This window comes from Girardinichthys multiradiatus, chromosome X, assembly GCF_021462225.1.
Source record: "Girardinichthys multiradiatus isolate DD_20200921_A chromosome X, DD_fGirMul_XY1, whole genome shotgun sequence".
NCBI classification, from domain to species: Eukaryota; Metazoa; Chordata; class Actinopteri; order Cyprinodontiformes; family Goodeidae; genus Girardinichthys; species Girardinichthys multiradiatus.
The window spans coordinates 34,027,131-34,053,966 of NC_061817.1; the positions used below are offsets into that span (position 1 = coordinate 34,027,131).

The 26,836-nt window shown below is 39.5% G+C and overlaps 1 protein-coding gene across 1 annotated transcript; it reads left to right on the forward strand.

Annotated features, from left to right (window-relative positions):
* The first annotated feature begins 44 nt into the window (after positions 1–44).
* LOC124863354 (mitogen-activated protein kinase kinase kinase 3-like) lies at positions 45–24,134 on the forward strand. Its single transcript, XM_047357700.1, has 18 exons — positions 45–480; positions 576–1,261; positions 5,823–5,903; positions 6,408–6,529; positions 8,062–8,102; positions 8,505–8,604; positions 9,428–9,541; positions 10,443–10,563; positions 12,517–12,650; positions 13,136–13,209; positions 13,413–13,480; positions 13,734–13,829; positions 13,943–14,104; positions 15,605–15,753; positions 16,479–16,610; positions 19,237–19,366; positions 19,464–19,641; positions 20,591–24,134. Exons 3-18 carry the CDS (start codon positions 5,900–5,902, stop codon positions 20,817–20,819), a joined length of 1,854 nt encoding a protein of 617 aa, XP_047213656.1. The 5' UTR covers positions 45–480; positions 576–1,261; positions 5,823–5,899; the 3' UTR covers positions 20,820–24,134.
* Positions 24,135–26,836: the final 2,702 nt, after the last annotated feature.

Genomic DNA, 26,836 nt, shown 5'->3' on the forward strand with positions numbered 1-26,836 from the left:
CACCAATAATATGCGCGTTCCCGCGAAAAGCCATCTACCGAGTAACAGCGCGTCCCCGCATCTTGACGGCGCTAATTTGGATAGTTCGTCAATCAGGAATTCCTCTGGGAATAACTCCGGTTTATTTTACATGTGTGGACGCACGGGGTTGTCAAGCATTCGGTTAGCAATGGAAACCACCTCGGCAAAACGGGTTTCGTGACTTGTTGAAGGAGCAGGAGCTGGTTCCGGTGGAGATATTTTGTGCTGTCAGGAAGTTTGTCGTATTCGGTTGAAGAACGTTTCTCGGTTTGTTTTTTGATGTGGAAAGCTGCGGGCAAGCTAACTCTTTATCTCCCTAAACCCAGGAAAAATTGTATTATTATATTCCTGATTTAAGTATGACTCGTTAAACATTCCTACTTGAAAGTTTATATCCAGCTAACATACATTAGGTCGTCTTACAGACACTGAACCTCTCGTAGTACTAAAGGATCAACGGTTGGTACTTCTACTGTTCTTAAAGTGTCTCGTTTGAGTGAAAACTACAATGACGTCGCATGCTGAATTTAATTCGTCTTTTACGTTTCCTATAGGTCAGATAGGCCCTGGAGTATTTATGTTGCGATTCGACAGAGAAATAATTCAAAAATATTGAACAAGTCTTGGCAACAAGGACGAGGAAAATCTACAGATTTCGCAGGAAGGCAGGCTATCATAATCACGGAAACTGTACGGTTTTCCTCCCCCTTTTTTTTTTTTTTTTTTTGGAGAGCTCACAAATGGATTTAATAAAGGCAACACGTCAACTGTTACACTTCATCTGGTAGTTTTTCCACACGTTTATGGGACTTGAGCTTTTGTCAGGAAAGCCTGGGAGAATAGGGATTCAGTGACTGCGCCGATCATGTTTTGGAAATTTAAGTTTTCCAAAGATCCGAGGCTGCAGCGGCCTCAGCTGGAGCAGTTAGATGTAGGGTTTTCCATATAGAAAGATTTTGTGTGTTGAGTTCCAGGTTCCTTTAAAAAGTACCTCGAAAGACTCTGTTAGTGTGTTTGTGTTGTTAACCTTCCGTGGAAGAAGACATACCCCCCACCCTGTACTTGGGGGGCGTCCAGCCCCTCCATGGTGCCTTAACTCTCGCACCTTCTCCCGGGTGTTTTGGTCTGACCGAGGCCGTCGATGGACGTCGACACCTCCAGGAAATATTACTCCACCACCGCCCCGAAACGCCGGTGACCGGGTCAGCTCCAAGCGGGAGGGGTTCGTTTTACCTGACAGGTGAGGGTTGTGAGGCGTTCATGTGACCTAGTTGACAGATGTAAACTGTGGTGCGTTCATGTTCTGTGGGAACATATATTTGCACATTTACGTTTGTGATCTTGCAATAATTTTATTTATTTTTAATTCCAAACAGTGAAATAGTCTTAAAAGTTGCATATTCTTAACCACGTGAATAGGAAAATATAGTGCCTCATGAAAGCAGTCATACCCCTTGAAGCTCCTCACCTTTTGTCACATTACAGCCACAAACAGACCAACAGGAAACATCTCATGAAGTGCAAGCAAATTGATCAATCATTTCTATATTTATTTACTAATAAAACTCTGAAATATGGGGTGTGCATTTATATTCAGCCCCCCTGAATCAATGCCTCGTAGAACCACATTTTGCTGCAATTAAAGATGCAAGTCCTTTGGGGGTATGTCTGTACCAGCTTTGTGCATTTAGGGACATTTTTGCTCATTTTTCCTTGCAAAATAGCTCAGGCTTGATCTGAGCGAATGGATAGCTTCTGTGTACAATTTCTAATCCATGCAATTACCTGTTGACTGGATTTAAGTCCAGATTTTGACTGGGCCATTCTAACACATGAATATGCTCTAATCCAAATCATTGGATCTGCTGAAAGGGGAACCTCTGCTCCAGTCTAAAGTTTCTGGAGTCTCCCCCCTTATTTAGCTTCATGCATCTTCCCTTAAACTAGGACCAGCTTCAATGTCGCCGCTGAAGGAAATACCCCCTACATCATAAGGCTGCCACCACCATGTTCCACAGTGGGAATGGTGTGTTCAGGGTGATGTGCAGTGTTAGCTTTTTTTCTACATATAGCGATTTTATTGGCCAAGAAGTAATATTTCTGGCTAATCTGACCAAAGCATCTTCTACCACATTGGCATTTGCTGTTGCACATGGCTTGAGGCGAAATGCAAACAGGGCTTCTTTTGGTTTTCTTTCAACAATGACTTTCTCTTTGGTACTCTTCCATAAAGGCTGGATTTGTGCAGTCCATAATTAATAGTTGTCCTGTTAACATAATCCCTATGTCTTTGTAGAATAATGGATTGAACAGTGACTCATGAGATATTCATAGCTTTTAATATTATTTTATGACATAACCCTGCATTAAATATCTCAACAACTTTATCCCTGACTTGCCTGGTGTGTTGTTTGGACTTCATGAGGCTGCTTGCTCACTAATGTTCTCGAACAAACCTGTGAGAGCTTCGCAGAGCAGCTTTATTTATAGTGAGAATAAAAACACAGTTGAGTTCTGTTTACTAATTAGATGGCATCTGAAGTTTGTATTGCATTTTATTTATGGATTTTAGAGAAAAAGGAGCTGAACATTACTCCACAAAATTATGCACTAATTTGGCACTTTAATTTGAAATAACATACATCAACATTAGTGGTTGTAAATACCACATGAATTCATTTGATGACTATACTGCATAAATACACCTCAAGTTCACTCTCAGAATTACAATAATTACCCTTTGAAGGCATCACAGCCTCTTCAGGTGTGCTGTTTAAAATAATTCACAAAGAACAAAATCATAAAGAAAAACTATTTGCTTACAGCAGCTTCAAGGGCAACAAATGACTGATGATTAATGATGATTGATGTGTTTTGCTCACTTACTGTCACAGACAAGCGTACAATGGACTTTCTGCTCCCTAAATCATCATTGGAAGGAGCTTCCAAAAGTACATGATGGACTAAGGACTTTTGACGTGTTAATTTGATCAAAAGAGGTTAACATGCCAAAAATTAATGATAGTTACTGACTGTACCTCTGATAGATCAACATTGTTTTAATGTTCATTTAGCCGTTGAACAATGGAAGCCAGCTTTAGAACCTGATGTTGCCAGAACCAACACTAGGTCTTGGTTGTCTTGGGAATATTTAAATGTGTTCTGTCTTTTAAACCAAAGCACATGTGCACCTGAAACACGATAACCTCGGGCCAGGGGTTTTTGCTGTGAAACCATGAGTCCAGATGGATCTCTGGCCCGAAACAGGGGGAACCGGGGCTGGGAAAAAAAACAGGTTCAGACTAAACACCTCTGAAAGGCAGACAGAGGAGTGAGGGAAGAGGAAAATCCATCTAAATCCACCTAGTCCTGGAAATGGGATACGACGAAAATAAAGTAGGCACAGCTGACTCAAGGAGGCTTGTCCTCAATTGAATTCCCAGCATTCCATATAGGGGGGCAATTAAAATCGGTTCAAACTGGGGTGAGAAGAGGGTAGCTTTTGACAAAGAGGATGGGCTTTGTTTGACTAAAACAAAAGAGTTTTCTTTAAAGATGAAGCACTCTCACTGATGTTTGTGGCCAAGAAAGAGACAATGGCTCTATGTTACCTCAAGTTACTCGACAGAGATTAAACAGTGAGAATCTCACACTTCATGAAGCTCATGGTTTTTTATAGTGTATAAAATACCAAGCTGGACGAGTTGAAAGTTTTTGGCGGCCATTCCTTTAGCAGGGCAATATGAGAGCAGCGGAAACTTTAAAGCAACGCGGTTGCGCTCTGCCAGCCGCAGTCGGACATGCCCGGCATTCCTGTGGGTGATTATTACCCAGAAATCCACAGAGTCGGTAAGGTGCCTCAGGTGCCAAGGCGGCTCACTTTGTCTACAGTTTGTTGCGTTTTCACCATTTTTTGCTCACAGTGGTTAAACTACTTTTTTTTTTAGCTTTTTTTCTGCATTTTACTGTACCTCTAAAGAAGTTATAGCATCTGTGTCTCGGATACATTTTTGGAATAAGTGGGTAGAGGTTATTTTCATTTTATTTGTTGGCTACCTCTGTTACTCTTTCGGATGACCCAAGCTTCAGCTGGCGGACAGATGGCCTCACGTTTGACTTGAGAATGCATGGGTTTACGGAGGAGCTCATGATCCATTCAATGATTTCATGGTGCCCAGACCTAGTAGCTGCAAAAGAAGCCCAAGTAGTCGTCCCTCCACGGCTGTGCTTGACAGTTTGTATAAGGTGTTTGTGATGATTTGCTGTGTTTGCCTTTATCCAAACATGACACAGCGAAGTACAGCCGAGCATCTCTACTTTTGGCTGATGAATCCAATGGACCTTGTTCCAAAAGTATTTGGGCTCATTTAGATGCAACTTTGTAAGCCTAAGTTGCGTTGCCACATTTTTTGTTAGAGAGAAGAGGCTTTCTCCTGGCAACCAATTCCAGACAAGCCATGTACTTGTTCATTTTTTTTCTAACTGTCCTGTCATGAACTTTAATATTTAGCATGATAACTGAGGCCTGGACTGTCTGAGACGGAGCACCAGGGTTTTTGGAGTTTCTCTGAGCTTCGGACCGTCTGACCTGGGGGTGAATTTCCAGAGATTTACCCTCCTTGAAAGATCTGCAGCTATCATGAATGTTTTCCACTTGGGGGAATAATCTTTCTCTTTGTAGAATGATGGACTTATGATTGTTTAGAAATAGCCTTCTTACTGTTCCCAGATTAAAGGGGAGGAATATTTGCTTCTTCAAGGGTTACTGCTTTTGTCTTTCCATTCTGCTGTTATGTAAGCATATAACTGTATGCTCCAGAGCATTCATTCTGGTTTTATCACACCTGCTGACGATCAGTCTACTAAATGCACCTGAATGCTATTTTCAATATTAAACCCTATAGAAGCAGTAAGGGAGTACGTTAGGTTTATACATTTTGCATTCATCGTTGTTTTTGACAGTTTTGAATCTGTTTATTTTTGCATAGTTTAGGTTAGATTTCGGACATTTTAAAACCTAATATACACCAGATCACTATGTCAAACCCTGCTAGTTAAGGAGGGTGAAGGACTGCAGATGGTTCTCTAAGCAAGCCTCCTCTAAAAGAAGCACTTCAGTATATGATGCTGTTGATGCCTTCAACAGGGCTGATTATATTGCCCGGTTAACTTCAACAGTAGATTTATGACATGGCTTAGGGAAGGTTGTGCTGCTTGTGCAACCAGAGCTGCTTAAACCTGGTTTAGATTTTTTTTTAAATTGCAGAAAACTGCTCATAAAGGGATTCTTCTCATCTGAGCAGAGCCAGAGTGCTCGCTGCCAGTGCAGCTTGAATGTCAGCCGTTTCCAATTGCCGTTCTTTCTCATGGGCATATTCCAGCATGCACTGGACGCATTTTCATTCACTCTAACTTTCATTCAGTTGAAATGTTTTGATTGGGTTTCTGCAGTCTTAGGCTTCACCGCTGACGGGACTGCAGGATCAGAAAGGCGTTTGTGTTCCAAGCAGAAAGAAATCACATCAGAATTCATTTTTAGTTGTTTCTGTGTTTAGCAATTATCCTAACACCTTTTGTCGGTGTAAATCTTTTATGGGTCATGCTAACGGCCTCCTTATACCTCTGATTTTCATAGTTACAGTGATGGTTTAAGAAGTGAGGGATTTGCACACTTTTAACTTCTGCATTACTTGCTGATTACCTTTTACATGTTTTTATATCCTGCCTGACTCAATGACCAACATCCGTTTTGCATCATCTGAAGATATTAACCTAACTAATTTCAACATTTAACTTTGCAGGCTGTGGGTGGTCTGGCACATCAGAGACATCAGCCTGAACGCTGGTCTGCGGACCACGCACGCACAACACTGCCACAATGAGTGAGTCTTCTAAATCCTGATGTTAAACAGACGTTTAGTGCATAGTTTTAGCGAAGCTTGAGATAAAAACAGACACGCAGATGCAGCAAGAAGTATCTCCCATGTCGAAGCTTGTGCAATCTGCAGCTCCAGACACTGTCAGGTGAAGGATTGGTTTTTGGGTCCGGTTCCCTCAGCTGCCCTGAGGCTGTATGATGTCTATCCAAGCTACACAAGGGGAATATTTTCTTTTCTTGAGTTAGCACAGCCAAGGCAGGGCTTACTCTGAGATCAAACATGAGAAAATGAATATCAAAAACAGCACACTTCTTCCTTGTCTCTAAAACCCTGTCAAAGATAGTTTAAATGGGATTATGGGTAAAGGAAGCTGACAAGTTGTCCTTCCCATTTTAAGGCTAAGTAAATTGCTAAAGCACATCTATCTTTACTAGCATTATACATGCACACAATCTATGTTTTAATGTGCTCTAATATCTAATTGTGTGTTGTCTGGGCTGTCTCCAGATGAGAGGCAGGCTCTCCACTCTATAATGAAGGACCTGGTTGCCCTCCAGATGACACGACGGCAGCCAGTGTTTACCCACGACAGCGACAAACCAAAGACATCAGCACAGGCAAACAGACAGGTATGTCTCCATTCAGATAATAATTAATAACATTTTCAGGATATTGAGATGATTAGGATTCAAAAACTCTAATTTACCTAAGTAATATCAGACAAATATGACTTAAGTAAATACAAATGATCAAATGATGATTTGATTTATTCAGGGACAAGAAACCCAATCCAACCAATCCCTATGTGAAAAAATACTTGTCTCGCTTGTTAATGATGCTGTGGCATTACCTTAAACAGGCCGTTATTACATTAAAACCTTCTAATACTGCTTTATTGAAAAACAAAATTCCTCCACAGTGAAAAGATTCATCTTCAGTTGTTGCAAATGGTTGTTGCTTCAAGGGTGGCAGAGCCAGATATCAGTTTACTTTTTCACATAGGACCAGATTGGACCTACGAATGTGAAATTTGAAATTGAAAAACTGAGGTTTGTATTTATTGTGGTTATCTTTGTCTGATAGTAAAATTAGTTTGATAATATGGAACATTTAAGTTACCAAAAAAGCGAAAGCAGAAGAAATCAGACAAAAACTTTCTTGACACTGTTACTAAGTGACGTCCTTGTATATGAGCAGAAGTTGAATGGTTTGTTTCATTGGTGTTGTTCATGATAAGTCTGGAAAGTTAAATACACTAATAAGTATATAATATACATACTTATTTATACAGATGTGAGGGAAACTAGCTTAAAACCCTTTGGAAGAAGTATGTGGCCTGACCAATAAAGGTCACACATGGCTAAATCACCTTTACCAAAACTGAAAAATGTCAAATTTAAGTCTTATTTATTTATTTTCAAACAGTTTTTAACCAAAGTAGAATCTGTTTGAAGTTAGATTTGAAAGCTAGTACAGTCTGTATGTTTGGATTGAATACAGTATGTGTTTCTAAAGCCTCATTTAGTGTCCTCACTAAACAAATATCCATGTCTGGAATTTTGATGCTTCCATATAACTTTCACAATTATGTGCAAGTTTGCATTTTTTATTTAACAGTTTAATTTTGTGGCAATAGTGGCCTCTATTTTGTAAGTTGACCGACAGGAAATCGGGTGGAGAGATAAGGGAAGACATACAGCAAAGGTCAACGGGCTGGGACTTGAACCAATGACGGTTGCGTCGAGGTCTGTAGCCTCCATACATGGGTCGTGCGCTTTACGCCACCGCCACACCTGCAACTATGCACTTCTTTGTGGATTTTTTTGTATAATTTGGAAGTAATGTACTGTTTCAGCTTCGTAAATGCTCTTAGGCGTAGTTTGCTTCCTTTAGATCTGTCTTCTTCTTCCAGTCTAAGTTAGGCTAAAAGGATATTGGCTCTTGCTTTTTATTTAGACTAAGCAAAAACCTCATGTAACCTGCTTCAGAAAGGCTAATTATTGTATCCCTAAAATGTAAAGGCAACATTTGTGGTTTGAACAAAAAGATAAATCTCTCTGTCATCCAAATAACATTAGTAATTGGAATGAATGAGTTCCGGTAAAGGCTGAAGGAAAGAAAATATCTCCTTGACCTTCTTATTCCTTTTCTTTTCTTTTAGGACGATGTCAGGATAAAGTTTGAGTACTCAGGAGAGAAGAGGTAAGTTTACTTTGCTTCTTATTTGTAACTCTGTGTAAGGACTCTATATATAAGTGAAGCATGGGGGGGGGGGGGGGGGTCATGAACATACGCTGCACATAAACACATTCTCGCTGACACGCTGTTCATGTCACATGTTCCAGTTGATGAGAAGGAGCAATCCAGCACTTTAATCTGAAAGGTATGTGAGCTGGAGAGTGGAAAGGGAAAGGACTGTGGTTAGCATGTGGCTGCCAGCTCAAGCCACAAATATGCAAGGTGTACTTAGAAGAATCTGCGCACACTAAAAAACGGCAGCTTGTGTGTATTTTCTTGGCACACGTGGATGTAAATCAGGCGCTGCTTCCCTACCAGCTGGTATAAATCCTTCTGTCTGTGTGATTTCTTACTTTTTCTGTGCAGGATCTTGGTGTTTGGAAGGCCTGTGCAGTTTGAGGGAATTCAGGAAAAAGTAAAGAGTGTCTTTGGCCAGCAGCTGGAGCTCCATTATTTGAACAACGAGGTAAAACCTTTGAACGTGTTTTGCTCACCACCTATGATTATCTCTCTGCAGTTGTCCTGTATCTGTCAGTGATTTTTCGTAAGCTGGAGAAATTGATCTAAGTTTCACAAAGAAAAGAAAAATGAAGCAACTTGCATTTAATATTTCCAGGTCCAGGTAGAGCTTCTCACTCACTCATCATAAGCAGTAATAACATATTCATTTGGGCTTTGAGTTATTTTAACGAGACTTTTCTTTTAAGGTGCACTGATAGTGCAACATACAGTTTAGGTGATTTTTAAAACAGGAATTTAGTGGCCAATTTTGAATTTTTTAAGATTCTATCAGCTGCTAGTTCACATATTTCAGTATCATAACCTTATTTCATCATCTACTCTAGTGCTTGTTGCAGTCAGAAGTTTACATACAGGTACAGTCACCGTGAACATGAATGGCATATTAATGATGGGGTTGAAAAGAAACATGATAATAATGACAATGTTAGATTAAATGGCAATATGACAATTTCCATTTGCACAATAATGGTAAAAATAGTACATCCACAGATGAACGTCCTCAAAGCACAAACGTTTTGGTATTTGGTAACAAAAAGAGCCATATCTAGGTTTATTTAGTGGTTGGATTTAAAAATTGAACTGGTTCTTTTATTTTAAGAACTATGAGTTGATTCCAGTGGTCTGAAATGAGCTCAGATATACTCAGCTGTGACTATTTTAACATGAATACATTCATTTTTATTTCTGCTCAGTTAATTACACATTTTAAAATCTGCCCCGCTGTTTTATGAGCTTTGGTTTATGTGTTTGTGCTCCTTTCCAATCAGATGTCCATTCCTCTACGAGGCCAAGATGACCTGGACAAGGCAATAGACCTGCTTGACAGAAGCTCCTGCATGAAGAGCATCAGGATAATGCTTCTTTCTCCAGAGCACAGCAATGTGAGGTCACAAACTACGCACATAAATACACAACATGCAGTTGCACAACTTCCATGTCTAAATGACATATTGTAAAAAATAGAAGTTCCTGATTTCTTCGTGTTACAACAATGTGCTTTTAAAATACATGAGCCTTACCAGTTGTTCCACCATGTTTTCAGAACATGGTCAAGACATTTGACCAACAACATTTGAACACACCCCAGGGTGTGTTCAAATGTTGAACACCCCTATGTGTGAGGACCTGAGATGGTCTTCACACATAGACACTGTTCGAAAGAAGGCCCAGCAGAGACTGTAGTTCCTGAGGCAACTCAAGAAGTTCAACCTTCCACAGGAGCTGCTGGTCATCTTCTCCACTGCCATCATTCAATCTGTCTTGTCTTCATCCATCTCAGTGTGGTTTGGCTCATCCACAAAACAGGACAGGTCCAGACTGCAACGAATAATCAGGACAGCAGAGAGAATAATCAGAGCTGACCTTCCCTCCATCCAGGACTTATACAGGTCTAGGGTCAAGAAAAGAGTTGCCAAAATCTCTGCAGACCCCACACACCCTGCACATAAACTGTTTAGAGGTTTACCTTCAGGTGGCGCTACAGAGCACTGTTCACTAAAACCAGCCGCCACAGAGACAGTTTCTTCCCCCATGATGTTTCTCTGTTGAACATTTAATAGAGTATAGAACAACCTCATACTGAAGTTGCAATTCCACCTTTGTATATATGTATTTATGGACATAAGGATATATGGAGAATATATCTTATAACACAAAAAAACAAAAAAGAAACCCACACAGCAAAGTTTACCGGAGTCAAATTCCTTGTTTGTTGTATGTACGAACTTGGCGATAAAGCCGATTCTGATTCTGAAATCATTTATTCTCTCCTTACAACTGCAGGCCTCCTCCAACTCTCATCCTGTACCATGTAAGCAGGTGAGGATCAAGGCCTCCCACTCCACTGGAGACGTTAGCACGGTTTACCAATCCTCTGAACCCAGAGGGCGCCACCTATCGACAGGTATATGATCACACTCTTTTACAAAAGATAAAATTAGGTTTTATTATTCATCCCAGAGGACCTAATAACTAACTAAATATATGTGGTAGCTGGTTGCTTTTATTTATACTAAACTGACTTCTACTTTTTTTTCTGCTTTCCTTTCTTGCATTTCATCCACTTCCCTTTCCTTTTCACAATCACTTGATGCTGCTCTCTGGATTGCAGCCAATAAGATTACAGAAGGCTATTACTGTGTTGGCAACTGGTCTAGTTTTGGTGGTTTCTTTTATCCTGAGGCGCAGACGGGCTTTAAAGCCTGACTTTATAGCAGCAAGCTATGAAAGTTTAAAGTCTTCTGTGTAAAGGCTAATCTGTGGCATGCTTGCTTTTGGGCTTTGAACTTCAGAAGAGAGAGCTTAAGTTTTAGTGTGTTAAAGTAAAACAAAACACCTGTTTGCATGGATACCTTACAATGCAAGCATTTTAAACCACTTTTGTTTGTAATTTTCCTCCAAGAAGCCAGACGAGTAACGAGACACTTTGAGTGTCTTGTTACTGAAAAACGCTATATAAATAAACTTACCTTACCTTACCTCTAACCTAACCTAACCTAACCTCTAACCTAATCTAATCTTTTATATTATCACTCATCAGAAGTTCTCCAGGCTGAATAAAAGTTATTCTTTGAACTTCGGCTGCCTTTTCACTCGTTTTCACAAACCTTCTGATCACCAGAGAGCTGTTGTATATTGTCTTATCTTTGAAAGACATTCATGAAGCCTGGAAAAGTGCCGGTCAAGACCTCTTGAAAGAAGGTCTGGTTGCTTGTATGCAAAATATAGTATGTGCATGATTTATTGATAGGACACTTAAATTGATTCAGTGGTAACATGATTATTTTTAGCAAAATTGCTGGGGGGCAATCCCTTTTAAAATACATGAGCTGAAACCGTTTTTTAATTTATCCTGATCAGTGTTTTCATGAACTTCTAATGAGTAAGCAGTGATGCAAATTAATGCAGAATCTTCAGCCAATGCTGCTACTCTAACTGGAACGTGTTCGTCAGTCATATGAGTCTAAGGTTACATTTTGGGGTTGTGAACCGCTCAGACTGAAGTCTGATGGCAGTTGCATTTAATTAGTAGTTTGAACAACCACACACAAAAAAATATCGAATTTAAGCAAATAATTGGAATTGAGCATCAAGACCTGCAGTTGGAACGTAGCCTAAGATCGAGCTTTTTACCAACAAATACCGCCAGGTGTCGCTGGCATAAAACAAAGAATCGGTATGGGAAAATGTATCCCATTACGTATGGTGGATGTATGATGCTGTGGGCCTGTTTTTCTTTCAGAAGCCCTGGAACCGTGTTGAAATGGGTTGTCATTGAATTTTTCAACTGGATATACAGAACATATATCGCTAAACGAACATAGAAACAGTTCAACAGAAGTAAAAATAACTGCTCAATCTCAATCCCTAGGCCTAAATTACAGAAAGCTTGTGGGGTAAACTGAAGAGAGCATAGGAGAGGACTCAGGATTCTAGATTATCCAGAAAAATTGAGCATAAAAGAATGGTCAAAGATACCTTTCTCTGTTTGCTCCTACCTTGTAAAATACCATAGACAAAGACTAGGTACTGTCCTATTGTAAAAAGGGGGTTGTACAAAGTGATTTGTTAAATGTATCATTTTTTTTTACTTAATAAATGCATTCAAATTAAGAGTTAGATGCTCTTAAATTTTCATTTTGAGATACCTTTTCAATAAAAGATGTATTTACTTTAAGGCTTAGGGGTGGTAATAAATGTATAAGGAAAGGATTTGTACACAATAGGATTCAAACAGAAAAAGGACTGCATTTCCAGTAATCTGCTCTGTGACGACTTCTGACATTGTTTAAAATTTTACTTTGTTTAATATTTTCCTAAATATTACATTTTCTTTCATTTTCGCGTCTTATCCAAGGTTCTCAGAACACAGGTCGAAGTTCACCGCCTCCTGGATACGTGCCTGAATGCCAGCAGAGGATTGCCCGGCAGGGTTCTTACACCAGCATCAACAGTGAGGGGGAGTTCATCCCAGAAACCAGTGATCAATGTGTGAGTCAACGAAAGAAATGCTCGCTAAGACAGGATCCACACGGTCTCCTCTAAATTTATATCTTCTCTTTAGAGACTTAAATGGTTTTTCTCATTAAAGCAACTTGGCAATCTGAGAAAAATAAAGTTAATTCTGAATCACATTACTGTCACTTATACAACTGCTTACAGCATATCAGTGTGCAGTTTAAAGCGCCTCCTTTCAGTGCCTTGAGTGCCTTGTTGCTGAAAAACGCTATATAAATAAACTTGACTTGACTTTCAGAATGTAGAAATAAAGTCATAATTGTATTTGTTTATACTTTCAAATTTAGTTCAACAGTTTTGCACAGTTGCAAAGTCAAACACCACCAGACACGGTTGGTAGAAATGTAAAAACTCACTTCCGTGTAAGATGTTTTAGATTTTGATTGTAGATTTTTTTTTTAAAAGCTACCTTAAAGTGAGAAATCAATGTTCATATCTGTCCATACGGGTCTGAACAGGTGCTGGATCCCTGGAGCAGCGCAGAAAATTCTCTTTCCGGAAGCTGTCAGTCTCTGGACAGCAACTCAGAAAGGTAATGAGCAAACTCTATTAAATGGTAAATGGGCTCAACTTGTACAGTGCCTTTCCAATCATACCGAGCACTCAAAGAGCTTTACAACAATGCCTTTTTCTAGTTAAATTCCATAATTACAGGCTGATTAATATTGTTATAGCCTAAAGAATTACTGGTTTACTTTACATGGACTCTCATGATGTTTCTGTTATCTCCTGCAGCCCATCAGTGAGGAAGTCTCGCATGCACAGAGCCAAAAGTTACCCAGATAATCGACAAGAGTTCTCAGGTGAGAGCCGAACCTGGAGATTTTACTCTAAGCGTGTAAAAATGACGTGCTACAACAGCAAGGGCCAATGCTAAATTCGACACAGATGACACCATTTTATTTTTGAAAGCACCAGATGTTGTTGACTTTACCTGATTATCAGTTTTTTTATTACAAGAAACACACTGAGGCTTTTTCAACCACGGTGCAGCATCTACAAGCTGTTTACCTACACCTTACATGTGCTGAGCTGTGAATGTTTGTCTGCTTTCAGACCGAGAGAATCATGTGTATGACAGGGTAGCAGGGAAGGGAGGCACCTATCCTCGCAGGTATCACGTTTCCCTGCATTACAAAGACCACAGTGAAGGTAAGACGTCTTTGATGCATTTATCAGCGACTATGTATAGTAAGTTTCTTTGTTCTTTTTCCCTTTGTCATGTTATGGTAATATTATCGACTGTTTTCTGCTGAATCCTCCAGGTCGGCGAACTTTTCCACGTATTCGGCGACCCCAGGGAAACCTGTTTACGTTGGTGCCCTCAAGACGATCGCTCAACGGCAGCGAGGAGAGTCTAGGCAGCTGGCAGCAGGTCGACACACAAGGCAGGCTGCGTCCACATGATCGTTCTGTCGCCCACAAGTGTGAGTACTGACCGAGCTCTTAAAATATTCCCTGATTTGATGCTGATATAATAAATCCAATAAATCCAATTTAATAAGGTTTTAAGGAAATCTTTTGTTTTTTGTTGAAACCTTTCTTATAATTTTTTCGTCGTATAATGCAGTGCAAGTGTGAACTGTGGCTTTGTTAAGAGATAGTCATAGACCAATAGTCTGTAGCTTGAATCAACCTTTAACCTTTGACCTTTTGGTCTCCAAAGACACTCAGTAATCCTATCCTGCTCATTTGAAATGGCCTACTAGATTTTATTATAAAGGCTAAAGAAACTCGTAGTCTGGATCTGCCTTCAAACCAAAGAGACGATCTAGAAGGAAGGAAGCCGTATATCTGTGGAGACAAAGCCACACAAATTAGACCTAACTGGCAGTTACTATTCTGTCACCTTCTCTCATTCTATCCCCTAGACGTTTCTTCAAAATTACAGTCGTGTCATGTAAACTTCAGATTACACCAAAATTAATCTTCATCTAGACTAATAGTATGTGACATAAACATAAAGACTGCTATCAGGCGTTTTTCATAACTGGCAGTAAGTCTTCTAATCTCTGTGGGCGAATTTTGACTAGCTCTTTTTTTTTTGCAAGAATTGTTTTAATTCAGCTACATTAAAGGGTTTCGAGCATGATCAGCCTGTTTAAGGTCATGTTGGACTTTGACTAGATCACTTCAGAACGTTTGTGTTGTTTTTTGTTTTGTTTTTTTAACCCATTCAGAGGTGGACTTGCTGGTTTGCTTTGGATCATTTTTCAGATGCACATATTGTGCAACTAGTTCATTACAAGTGAGAAGCAAATTCTATAGCCAAGAATATCAGTAAATATGGAGACAGATTAACGATACGACAGGCGTTATTGCCAAGGTTAAAATAAATCAAACTGTTTGTAGATATTTTGCTGCTACAGAAGATGAGGTGGGTAAAAAAAATAGTGAACTGTGCTTTAAATCCTGTGTTAATGAGTGGGAATGCATAACATCTTGATAACATAAAGTCATTGAAAGTGTGGTGAGCAAATCCCCTTGGAGGAGTCTGGTGTCATGACAGGGGGCACTAAATTGACCCGTCAGTTTTCTACAAGAGGTGGGGTACACCCCGGTTCAGATGCCAGTCCATGGCAGGACAGAAAAACGTGCAGAGAAGACCCTAAACCAATTAACCTGTCATCCATCTTTTTGGACGGCCTTAATTGTTTCTACACTGTAAGATTTAGTCCATGCAGACAAAATTGTAAAATGTTGAGATTTTAAATATTTCTTGGGTTTCTTTGCACAAATTAACTTGGTTGTGCTTAAAAGAAGAATATTTTTAACTTCGTTGTTTTTTTTTTTAATATATGTTTTATAAATAAAACTGGATTGGAAAGAGGGAAATATGTTCACAACATGTTGAAAGGAAAATCGTTTACTAACTTTGATTTAAAAGTTGATAAATCTGATTTGTACATGTTTTTATTTTCTCTCAGCACCCAGTGCCCCGGTGACGTGGCGTCGGGGGAAGCTTTTGGGCCAGGGTGCGTTTGGCCAGGTTTACCTCTGTTACGATGTGGATACGGGCAGAGAGCTGGCTGCCAAGCAAGTCCGGTTTGATCCTGGAAGTCCTGAGACCAGCAAGGTGAAATGGTTGCTACCGTGACATCCTGGGATGGAAATTTTAAATTTAGTATATGCATTCTTCCACTGAAAGCTTTCTTGTTTGCTTTCACTGGAATGCTATTTTATCTGCTGATGAAAATAACATAACAGTACGCCAGATGGATCTGCTGTAACTGAATAAGTGGAATGCATCGTAGAGATTATCTTTTCCTCCCTCATACCCCCCTCTTCCTTGTTTTAATGTCTTTTCCTGTTTGCCAAAGAGAAAACATGCACTGTCACTTCCTGGATCCTCGAGGTGCTGAGTATTGTAGTGGTGGTTGCAGGGTCAGTACTGCCTTGACCTCCAGTCCCCCTTTCACACCCCCACTCCCACCCCCCCGGCTTGTTGCAGATCCAAATCAGTTGCTACTCCAAACTGGCCTCTGTGTTGGGAGTTGGGGATTACTTTGTGTCTCTTTGACTTCCCTTTCTGTCCTGTCTCTGCTGCGGCCTCATTTTCAGACGTAAACACAGGAACTGCTTTAGGAAAACTCTATCGACCTTCAGGGACTCTCTGCTGTCGTTTTTGGTTGTGATCAAAAATAACTTTGCTATTCAAATGTTTATGGTTACATTCGTTTCCATCTACCATTTCAGCTAATTACTACTATTCAAAAATTGGCTTTATTCTCAATTTCAAAGCATTTTTCTTATGTACAGTGTGTAATTTCCGTACTTGTTCCGTATATGTTTTTATTACAGGAGGTTAGTGCTTTGGAGTGTGAAATCCAGCTTCTAAAAAATCTACATCACGAGCGCATCGTCCAGTACTACGGCTGTTTGAGAGACCACAATGAGAAAACTCTCACCATCTTCATGGAGTACATGCCAGGGGTGAGTTTTGGTGGCCAATCAATCACAGGTTTAAGTTGGGTATGAAGCATCATTCATTTTGCGGCTTAAAATTAGATTTCACTCAGATACAGGTCCTTCTCAAAAAATTAGCATATTGTGATAAAGTTCATTATTTTCCATAATGTCATGATGAAAATGTAACATTCATATATTTTAGATTCATTGCACACTAACTGAAATATTTCAGGTATTTTATTGTCTTAATATGGATGATTGTGGCATACAGCTCATGAAAACCCAAAATTCCTATCTCACAAAATTAGCATATTTCATCCGACCAATAAAAGAAAAGTGTTTTTAATACAAACAACGTCAACCTTCAAATAATCATGTACAGTTATGCATTCAATACTTGGTCGGGAATCCTTTGGCAGAAATGACTGCTTCAATGCGGCGTGGCATGGAGGCAATCAGCCTGTGGCACTGCTGAGGTCTTATGGAGGCCCAGGATGCTTCGATAGCGGCCTTTAGCTCATCCAGAGTGTTGGGTCTTGAGTCTCTCAACGTTCTCTTCACAATATCCCACAGATTCTCTATGGGGTTCAGGTCAGGAGAGTTGGCAGGCCAATTGAGCACAGTGATACCATGGTCAGTAAACCATTTACCAGTGGTTTTGGCACTGTGAGCAGGTGCCAGGTCGTGCTGAAAAATGAAATCTTCATCTCCATAAAGCTTTTCAGCTGATGGAAGCATGAAGTGCTCCAAAATCTCCTGATAGCTAGCTGCATTGACCCTGCCCTTGATAAAACACAGTGGACCAACACCAGCAGCTGACACGGCACCCCAGACCATCACTGACTGTGGGTACTTGACACTGGACTTCTGGCATTTTGGCATTTCCTTCTCCCCAGTCTTCCTCCAGACTCTGGCACATTGATTTCCGAATGACATGCAGAATTTGCTTTCATCCGAAAAAAGTACTTTGGACCACTGAGCAACAGTCCAGTGCTGCTTCTCTGTAGCCCAGGTCTGGGGAATGCGGCACCTGTAGCCCATTTCCTGCACACGCCTGTGCACGGTGGCTCTGGATGTTTCTACTCCAGACTCAGTCCACTGCTTCCGCAGGTCCCCCAAGGTCTGGAATCGGCCCTTCTCCACAATCTTCCTCAGGGCCTGGTCACCTCTTCTCGTTGTGCAGCGTTTTCTGCCACAACTTTTCCTTCCCACAGACTTCCCACTGAGGTGCCTTGATACAGCACTCTGGGAACAGCCTATTCGTTCAGAAATGTCTTTCTGTGTCTTACCCTCTTGCTTGAGGGTGTCAATAGTGGCCTTCTGGACAGCAGTCAGGTCGGCAGTCTTACCCATGATTGGGGTTTTGAGTGATGAACCAGGCTGGGAGTTTTAAAGGCCTCAGGAATCTTTTGCAGGTGTTTAGAGTTAACTCGTTGATTCAGATGATTAGGTTCATAGCTCGTTTAGAGACCCTTTTAATGATATGCTAATTTTGTGAGATAGGAATTTTGGGTTTTCATGAGCTGTATGCCAAAATCATCCGTATTAATACAATAAAAGACCTGAAATATTTCAGTTAGTGTGCAATGAATCTAAAATATATGAATGTTAAATTTTCATCATGACATTATAGAAAATAATGAACTTTATCACAATATGCTAATTTTTTGAGAAGGACCTGTATATTTTTAAACTTTGTGCTCTATAATGGCTTGTTGCTGTTGTTTTTAAGTGGGGTTTTGTGGAGTCGGTACAAGCAAATTTTACAAGCAGCCAAAACAATTTTAAGTTAGGGAGTCGGTGGTGAACCCCATGAAGAAGTTAAGAAAATAGCAACTTAGAGCTGGACATTCAGGGGTAATAACCATCATCTGAAGATAACTCAAAACGACGCAGAGAAGTTGAGCAAATAAGTAGCTTTTATTGACCTCCTCATTTTTGTATGTTAAAGTTTATGCAAAAAGGCTGAAGTAACAGCTCTTAATGTACTGTTTGACACTGCTGAGAAAATTTCAGTTTAAAAATTCAAACTTGATTTGACTTGGCTCTAAGTAGCTGTTAGCTTAGAGTACTACTCACATTTAGCTTAATTTTAGCTGGCTGTTTGTTTGACTCCTTCATGCAAACATTTCTTGATTCTCCAAACTTTGATTGCCCTGACAGCTGTCAGTTGCTAACTGCTCATAATTACTCCCACACTTGATCTAACTCCTTAAAGTAACATTATAGCAAAGCAGTCGGCAAAACCTGTTGTAGCAGTGGTTGAAGAAAGTTTTCAGGGAAACTCTTATCTCAGTTTAAACCTCAGTATAAAAGGGGGGGGGGACTAAATGCAAAAGTGCTAAACACGTTCCATTTGTTTTTGCAAAAAGCTTTAAAAACCATGTAGACTTTTCCCTTTGCTTCACTGTTATCTACTGCTTTGCGTCAGTTTTTCCTAAACTATCCCATTAAAATGCAAAAAATGTGGCTAAAATATGACAAAAGCAAAATGAATTAGTATAGATACGTTTGCAAAGCACTGTATACCTTTCGTCTGCTCCACAGTTAACGTTTATTCTTGTGGACCATCATGATGCTCTCTCATGCTTGTTCAAGATCAGTTAATAAATTGACTTTTTGTTTCATAGCAATGCTTTCTTCTCCTTAGGGTTCAGTCAAAGACCAGCTGAAAGCTTATGGGGCCCTGACAGAAAATGTTACCCGGAAATATACAAGACAGATTCTGGAGGGAATGTCCTATCTGCACAGTAACATGATCGTGCATAGAGACATCAAAGGTAGTTGTGTTTAAATTCAGAGATCCGAAGATTACATCATTCAGAAGTTAATTAGATGTTTGTGAGCGCAGCTAATTTTGAAAACTGTTGCTTTTAGGTGCCAATATCTTGCGGGATTCAGCAGGAAACGTGAAGCTTGGAGATTTTGGTGCCAGTAAAAGGCTGCAAACCATCTGCATGTCTGGAACCGGCATCCGCTCTGTGACCGGCACCCCCTACTGGATGAGTCCAGAGGTGATCAGTGGAGAGGGCTACGGCAGGAAGGCTGATGTCTGGTGAGTTTCTCTCTGGCAGGTAAAGCAAGTGCTGCAGAGTGATCTCATCCTGTTGTAAAATCCCGCACCAAGACCCAGTAAAGTACCTGAAACAGTAGAGCAGAAACTGAAAGAGTGCAAGGTTGATGGGTTGAACTGTGTGTTGTTAGGATATTGATTTATAACTTAAATCTGCTTTAATCTTCTCCATCACTATATTCCTGACCTATTAGTTGTCTTCCTTGGTTTTCATGATGGTGTGTTCATTCATGCCTTCACACATAGGGTTACTCTATTCACTAATTAGGTGACTTCTGAAGGGAGCTGTTTTTCTGGGCGGTATCATAGTAAACACGACTGAACACAAATGCGTTTCACAGTTTTCAAAACTTTATTTGAAAAATATTTTTGAAAATCATGTCCTTTTCATTCAGTTGTGTACTTCTTGGTTTGTTCTGTCATATAAGATCCCAGCGAGAACATGCACATGCAAAAAAACACATGGATTGTAGCTTTGTTTTTGCAGTAGAAGTACAAAAACTGACTGAAACATTAACTTCCAGTCTAGATTCCTTCCAGTAAAAATGGTAAAGTGTGAAAAGACAGATCTAATTTCTCCTGACCTGCTGAGAAAACAGAGGAAAAGCAGGTTGAAACTTGTATGGAATATATCTCTGTCATTTAAGTTCCTAGAAATAGTAACTTTTTACAGAAATGGTCTACCATTATGCAGTCTGATGATATGATTAGCTGTTGCCAGTCAAACAGGTCATTACAGATCTGTTATATGCTCAGCTTGTTTTCAGCCTTTGCTGGAGGGAGAGTTATGCTCCCCAGAGGGATTTTCTCTCCTAACAGTTAAGAGGTACTTTGCATGATCCATTAACTATTGTGGTATTCAGATGAAATATGTGATCTTTGTTTCAGCTTGTCAAACTGCAGCATTAACAATCTTGCACGTCTTTTTCAGGAGCCTTGGTTGTACTGTGGTTGAGATGCTCAGAGAAAAGCCCCCGTGGGCAGAATTTGAGGCCATGGCGGCGATATTTAAGATCGCCACCCAACCAACAAATCCGCTGCTCCCCCCGCGTGCCTCTGACCAGGCTCGGGACTTTATCCGCTGCATCTTTGTGGAGGCCAAACACAGACCAAGTGCCGAGGAGCTGCTCAGGCATCCTTTCTCCCAAATACAGTGCTGAGACGTGCTCCGATCTTGAACTGCCCCTGCAGTGTAGCACTGGCGCCACTCTGAACAAAGTATAGACCTGTGAGTAACAGCAGTGTAAAGTTAAAACTCACCATTATATGCTTCAAAGGAGACCCAGTCTTCCCTCACAGAAACGCTTAAAACTGAAATTATTTCCTTTCAGTGTGTGCTGTTCTAATAGTTTCCACAAGGGGGAAAGACAGATTTACTTCTGAGGCTGCTTATCTTAACACAAAACTCACTTCAGCATTATCAAGTCACGGTTCATGCACCAGTATTGACCATTTTTGTTTACATTTATTTTGTTGCAGTTATAAAAAAAAAAATGCATGGAATCCTTAAATTGTCCAACATACAAACCGAAGGCTGTGCACTGTTCTGCAGCAGGCTTAAACATCAAGTGTGACAAAGAGGTTTTCTGCCAAAAACCTCTCAAACTTTAGATGATACTTTAAGCTACTTCAGCCTTTCTTGTTGTCAGCCTCTCCAGATCAAGACATATTAAGGTATTAAATCCAGTAAGCTCTTCTTTGTTAGTGTCCTGAATAAGGTGTAATGCACCAAAGCTAGTGGGACCAGAAATTAATTCTATGAATTATTATGTTTCTGCAGACATAACCCCTAAACCTTCTAACTGTGGGTAGCATCGCTTAAAATAATCAAGACTCTGTGCCTTTCCTCACAGCTGTATCTTTCTAATAGTGGCAACAAAACCATAATTGTTTTCCTGAAACGTCAGAGCTAAAGTATTCGGATAAAATAAATGTCTTTAAAAACAATCAAGTATTTATTTATATAGTATTCTTTCCTTTTTGCCCTAAGAGTAATTCTAGAAAACGACGGAATCAAATTAATACTTTTAATTTTTATCACCTTAACAAAAGCACTTAATTTGAAATGCACCAATGGCAAAATACACAGGTTTTTATAATGTAGCTGTTTCCACCTTTAATGTGATGTATAACTTGTATAATTCAAGTGAAAAAAAAAAAACCAACATACATAAAAATGTGTTAGAAAGGTTAAAAAGATATAATAACCTGGTTGCACAAGTGTGCACACCCTTAAAGGCCTACCTGCTGAAGCACTTCCTGATTAAGTTTCAGTATACAGTCCAAATGAATGTTGAATCCTAAAAGTCACATTATGGGTGCGAAATGGTTTTTCACGGTCTGATTATTTTAGATCACAAAAACCTGGCATTTTAATGAGTGTTTACACTTTTAAGAGCCACTGTTTGAGTTGGCCTGATTGTCAATACTGAATGTTTTATAGGTGTTACAGGGAAGTAGTAACATAATTATTATTAATAACTCCCAGTTAAAATACTGTTTCAGCACTTTTTAGAACATTATCACTGTATCAAACCTTTAATATTTCAGAAGTAGGTTAAAATGAAATAATTTTTAGTTTTACAGTAACATAATGCCCTCAGGTTATGTCAGTCCCAATATTTCTGTGGAGGTCTAAATTATAGCACATTTCACTACAGCCAATTTCATCTCTTAGCTCTCCATTATACCATCTGACAAAGTGCCAAAATGTTGACATGTAAAAAAAATGTTTGATTTAAAAAAAAAAAAAAAAGATACTTCTAGTTTTGTACAAACTGAAAAGCCTTAAATGGAAAAACACATTTTTATTTGTTTTTGTCTTCATTGTGTGCCTGGCCCAAACATCATCGACTGATAATCCTTACTTTAGATCACTTTCAATCAGATGCACTTTTTTAATAACTGGATTTTGTTGGGCTCTGTTCAAATTAGTGTTTTTTTGTTGTTTTGTTTTTACTTTCAATGTGAAAATTATTTTACTTTTATTTATAGCCCCATGGCATCCAAGTCTGATGTTATAAGAAAATACACATATCTATTTTTATATTTTGACTGTATCAAATCTGTTGATAATTTGATGCCTTTAAAATCATAGAAAGCAGCTGGTTTTGCAGACATTTCAGAATTTCATGTTACAACTTAAACGTGGGGTGGGGGGTGAACTCTGGCTGCCAGGCTCTTACTCCAGTGCAAAATATAAAACACGCAGCCTACGTTGTTCATTAGAAGAACATTATTGCGTGGCAGTTTATGGAAACCTTACACTAAAGCTAGTAATAAATGATGCTCCAATTAGAACTGTGAGGATGATTTGGCTTTTGTAAACCTTTGACCTGCCGATTCTGTTTTCACAAGAACTCTAGGAATGTGTAAGAATAGCTTTCAGGGTGGTTTTCTAGCTCTCTTGCTGTAAGCAGTGGTTAATCATTCATATTAGATTACATTATTGACATATATTATTTATATTAGAAACAGGCATCAGCATGCTGTGTTAGAAAACAATCATTTTAAAATAAAACTATGGTTACAAAGTTTGCATTTTAAGCTGCTTTAAGCATCTCATGTTAGTGATTAGCACCGATGCCATAAACCAACTCGCTTTGTGTTTTTACTAGCGAATGTAGTGCCTTACCTTTTACTCTTAAGATTTTCAAAAGATAAAAAGAGGATAAATCACAGAAACGTTGCTGAATTATGTTCATCCTTCCTGTTATCACCTCGAGTTTTGCTATCTTGGTAACTGCAGACATTGCTCGACATGTTGCAGAACTTTATGCATCTCTGTTCTCCCTCTGACTTCATGTTAAACACTCCACTGATGCTAAAAATTGCTAGCATTGACATTCTTCCCTTAGTTACAAGTTGCACATGGAAATGTGTTGTTGTTACCTTGACTTGGTGCATTTACGTTCTGAGTTTCTGAGTCACCACAAAATCCACAGATCAGTCTCCAAAAGATTTCTCAGTGCATCTCTACCACTCCTTTATCACATGTAAATCAAACCTTATCAGGCTTTATTTGAAAAGTGGGTTTTCAGTGTTTTTTAAACATGAAAATTGTAGGCGTGTGAGTGAGCCAAAGACAAGCTGGAGCAGAGCCGGCGCTGGATGTCAGATTTCACTCTCCAACCCACGTGACGACTTTGTTCTCCCCGGGGTTCAGACGACACATCCAGCATTAAATTATGTTCTGGGCAAAGGGCTTTTAATATGGGGCTGCTTCACCGTAAAGGCTGCTAAATAATATTAAATATGAGTCTTTTATTTAAGTAAAGGAACCCTGGGATAGGCAAAGGCATACAAGCTAGTTGTTAGAAATCTTTATACATATCCGAATGTAGAGTATGTGATGTTTCATGACAAGACTTGCGGTGCAAAGTCGAATGTATCAAAGCCAATTTACTGCTAGAAAACCTTTTGTTTTTTGAATGTATGTCATGACTTTTCTCAAAAATAAATATATTTTAAAAGTATTGGTTTTTTTTGTTGTTAGTATTTTTAAATGATAGACAACATTTAGACAGCATTTGCTTGTCCAGGCTGAATGAAAGTAAACAGGAGACCAAGGAACTGAGCTCACTGTTGGCACTGGGAAGCTGTCTTTTCTTCCTCTCATTTAATCTTCTCCTCTCTTTTTATTCTTTCACTCTTTAAATGAGAAAAAACAGGAGGCAGTCACAGGAAGAAGAGATTTTTATGGCCGTGTCTGCCTGTGTGTGTAGAAAACAAAGAGACCCTTTCTCTTAACTGGTGTAAGGGGGATGGTCTTTGTCAGCATTCATTTGATTACATTTGTCAATAAAAAGTCACCAATACTTAGGAATAGATTACAGCAGTTCATTAAAACCCCCAAAAATGTTTAAAGTATAAACACAGTCAGTTGACTTATGCATATCACCTCAAAGGCATATGCAGCTCTGGTACAGAATGTCGTTGTGTGTTACAGTGTAATGTGCATTGCATGTGCTACGTTGTTCTCCTTTGTGAATGCAAGACTGGTTTATCCCTTGTGATTAGAATCCTTTTATGCCTAAATTGATTAGAAATAGGGGAGAAAACGCTACAGTGCAAAGAAAAAGACCTTCAGAAAGTCTGGAGAACAAGTTGTCGGCTTGAATATCAATAAAGTGACCAAAACGGATGAGGTAATGAGCAAAGTACTGTCTACATGTTAGCAACTTTTGCAGCACCCACTGCAATTATAGCCAAAAACACTGTAAAACAAAACTGATGTAACTGGTTCTACCTGGGCTGTCTTCAGTGTATTTCAGTTTATGTGCAAAATATGATCAAATTAACTGTACTGTGGAGCTGAAGAAGAAAATGTGTTCAAGCACATTGATTTTCAGAAGCATTGTACCATGTGTGAAAAGATGAGATAAAACTGGCAAGAAGTGCAAATGAATTATGGAAATGATGCAGATTTTGTTTTACTGTGGCTATCAAAAAGGGTCGTAAATAGTCATATTCGATAAATTAAATGGTAATTTGTATGGTAAAAAGCTATTGAGGGTACAGTTGGATTTTGATTCTCTCGTACCTAAAAAGAAATCATGTTAGTCCAACTATTATTATTAGAATAACTGAAAAAGCCAAACATTTATTTAAAACATAAATGTTCATTTTAGAGATGTAATTACCTAAGGAATGAACAAGCTTTACCCCTGCACAGAGCACCCAAATCAACATGGAGGACCAAATAGTCGCCTTAATTCTCACACATCAACTTTATATTTGCCTTTCTGTGGTATCAAGAGCCCACCTTTCATTTCACTGCACCAGTGAAATGAAAGGTGGGCTCTTGATACCAACATTAAAAGATTTTAATTGGTTTTAAGTCTAAATTGAAGATAAAAAAGTACAAGTTGTGAACATATACCGAATAATTCTTGTTTAATAGTTATGGTGTGACCGCCATTTCCCTCATGAAGTGCATTGTTGAATGTGGAATGTTGGTCACTCTTCTTCAGTGGTAGGGCGAACTTTCTTGTGCGATACTGGCAGAAACTGGAAGATGCTGCTGTATACAGCGATCCAGAGCATCCCACACATTCCCAAAGGTTGACATGTCTGGGGGAGTATAACAGTCACAACTGGGATGTTTTCAGCTTCCAGGGCATTGTGTACAGATCCTGGCAATGTGGGCAATTCAATTCAATTTTCAGTTCAATTCAGTTTATTTATATTGCGCCAATTCACAACACATGTCATCTGCTGCAGCATCATCATGTTGCAGCACGAGGTGATGAGGGTGAACGAATGGCCCTCGAGATCTCATCACGGTATCTCTTATGTTTTCAGACTGCCATGGAATAAAACGTACCTGTGTTCATTGTCTATTACACACACCTTCCCATACCATAACATCGGCAAACCATTCACCCACACGTCATACATGCAGTCCGCAATCCGCCCTGTACAGTGAAAACCAGGTTTTATCCATAAGGAAAACACCTCTCCAAAGAGTCAGACGCCATGGAATGTAAGCATCTGTTCACTCAAGTTGATTGTGATGAACTGCTGTCAGTTCTTGACCTCGATGAGGACGACTCGCATGCAAATGAGCTTCCCTGAGACGGTTTCTGACAGTTTGTGCAGAATTCTTTGGTTATGTAATCTGATGGTTGCAGCAGCTGCCCAGGTGGCTGGTCTCAGATGATCTTGGAGGATCTTGAAGATGCTGGATGTGGAGGTCCTTGGCTGATGTGGTTACATTTGGTCTGCGGATGTGATGCTAGCTGGATGTACTACCAAATTCCCTGAAACACCTTTGGAGATGGCTTATGGTAGAGAAATTAACATTTAATTCACAGGCAACAGCTCTGGTGAACATTCCTGCCTTCAGTATGCCAATTGCATGCACCTCAAAACTTGCAACGTCTGTGGCATTGACCTGGTGATAAAATCGCATATTTTAGAGTGACCTATTATAGTGGTCAGCCTAAGGCACACCTGTGCAATAATCATGCCACACCGGTGAGGTAGATGGATTAAACAAATGCTCACTAACAGATTTAGACAGAATTGTGAACAAACTTTGAAATAAATGGGCCTTTTGAGTACAGTCAAGTACAAGTCATAGAAAACGTTCAGCTCATGAAAAATGGAACCAACAACAAAAGTGCATTTATATTTTAGATCAGTGTATGAATCCTAACATTTGAATAGTGAGATT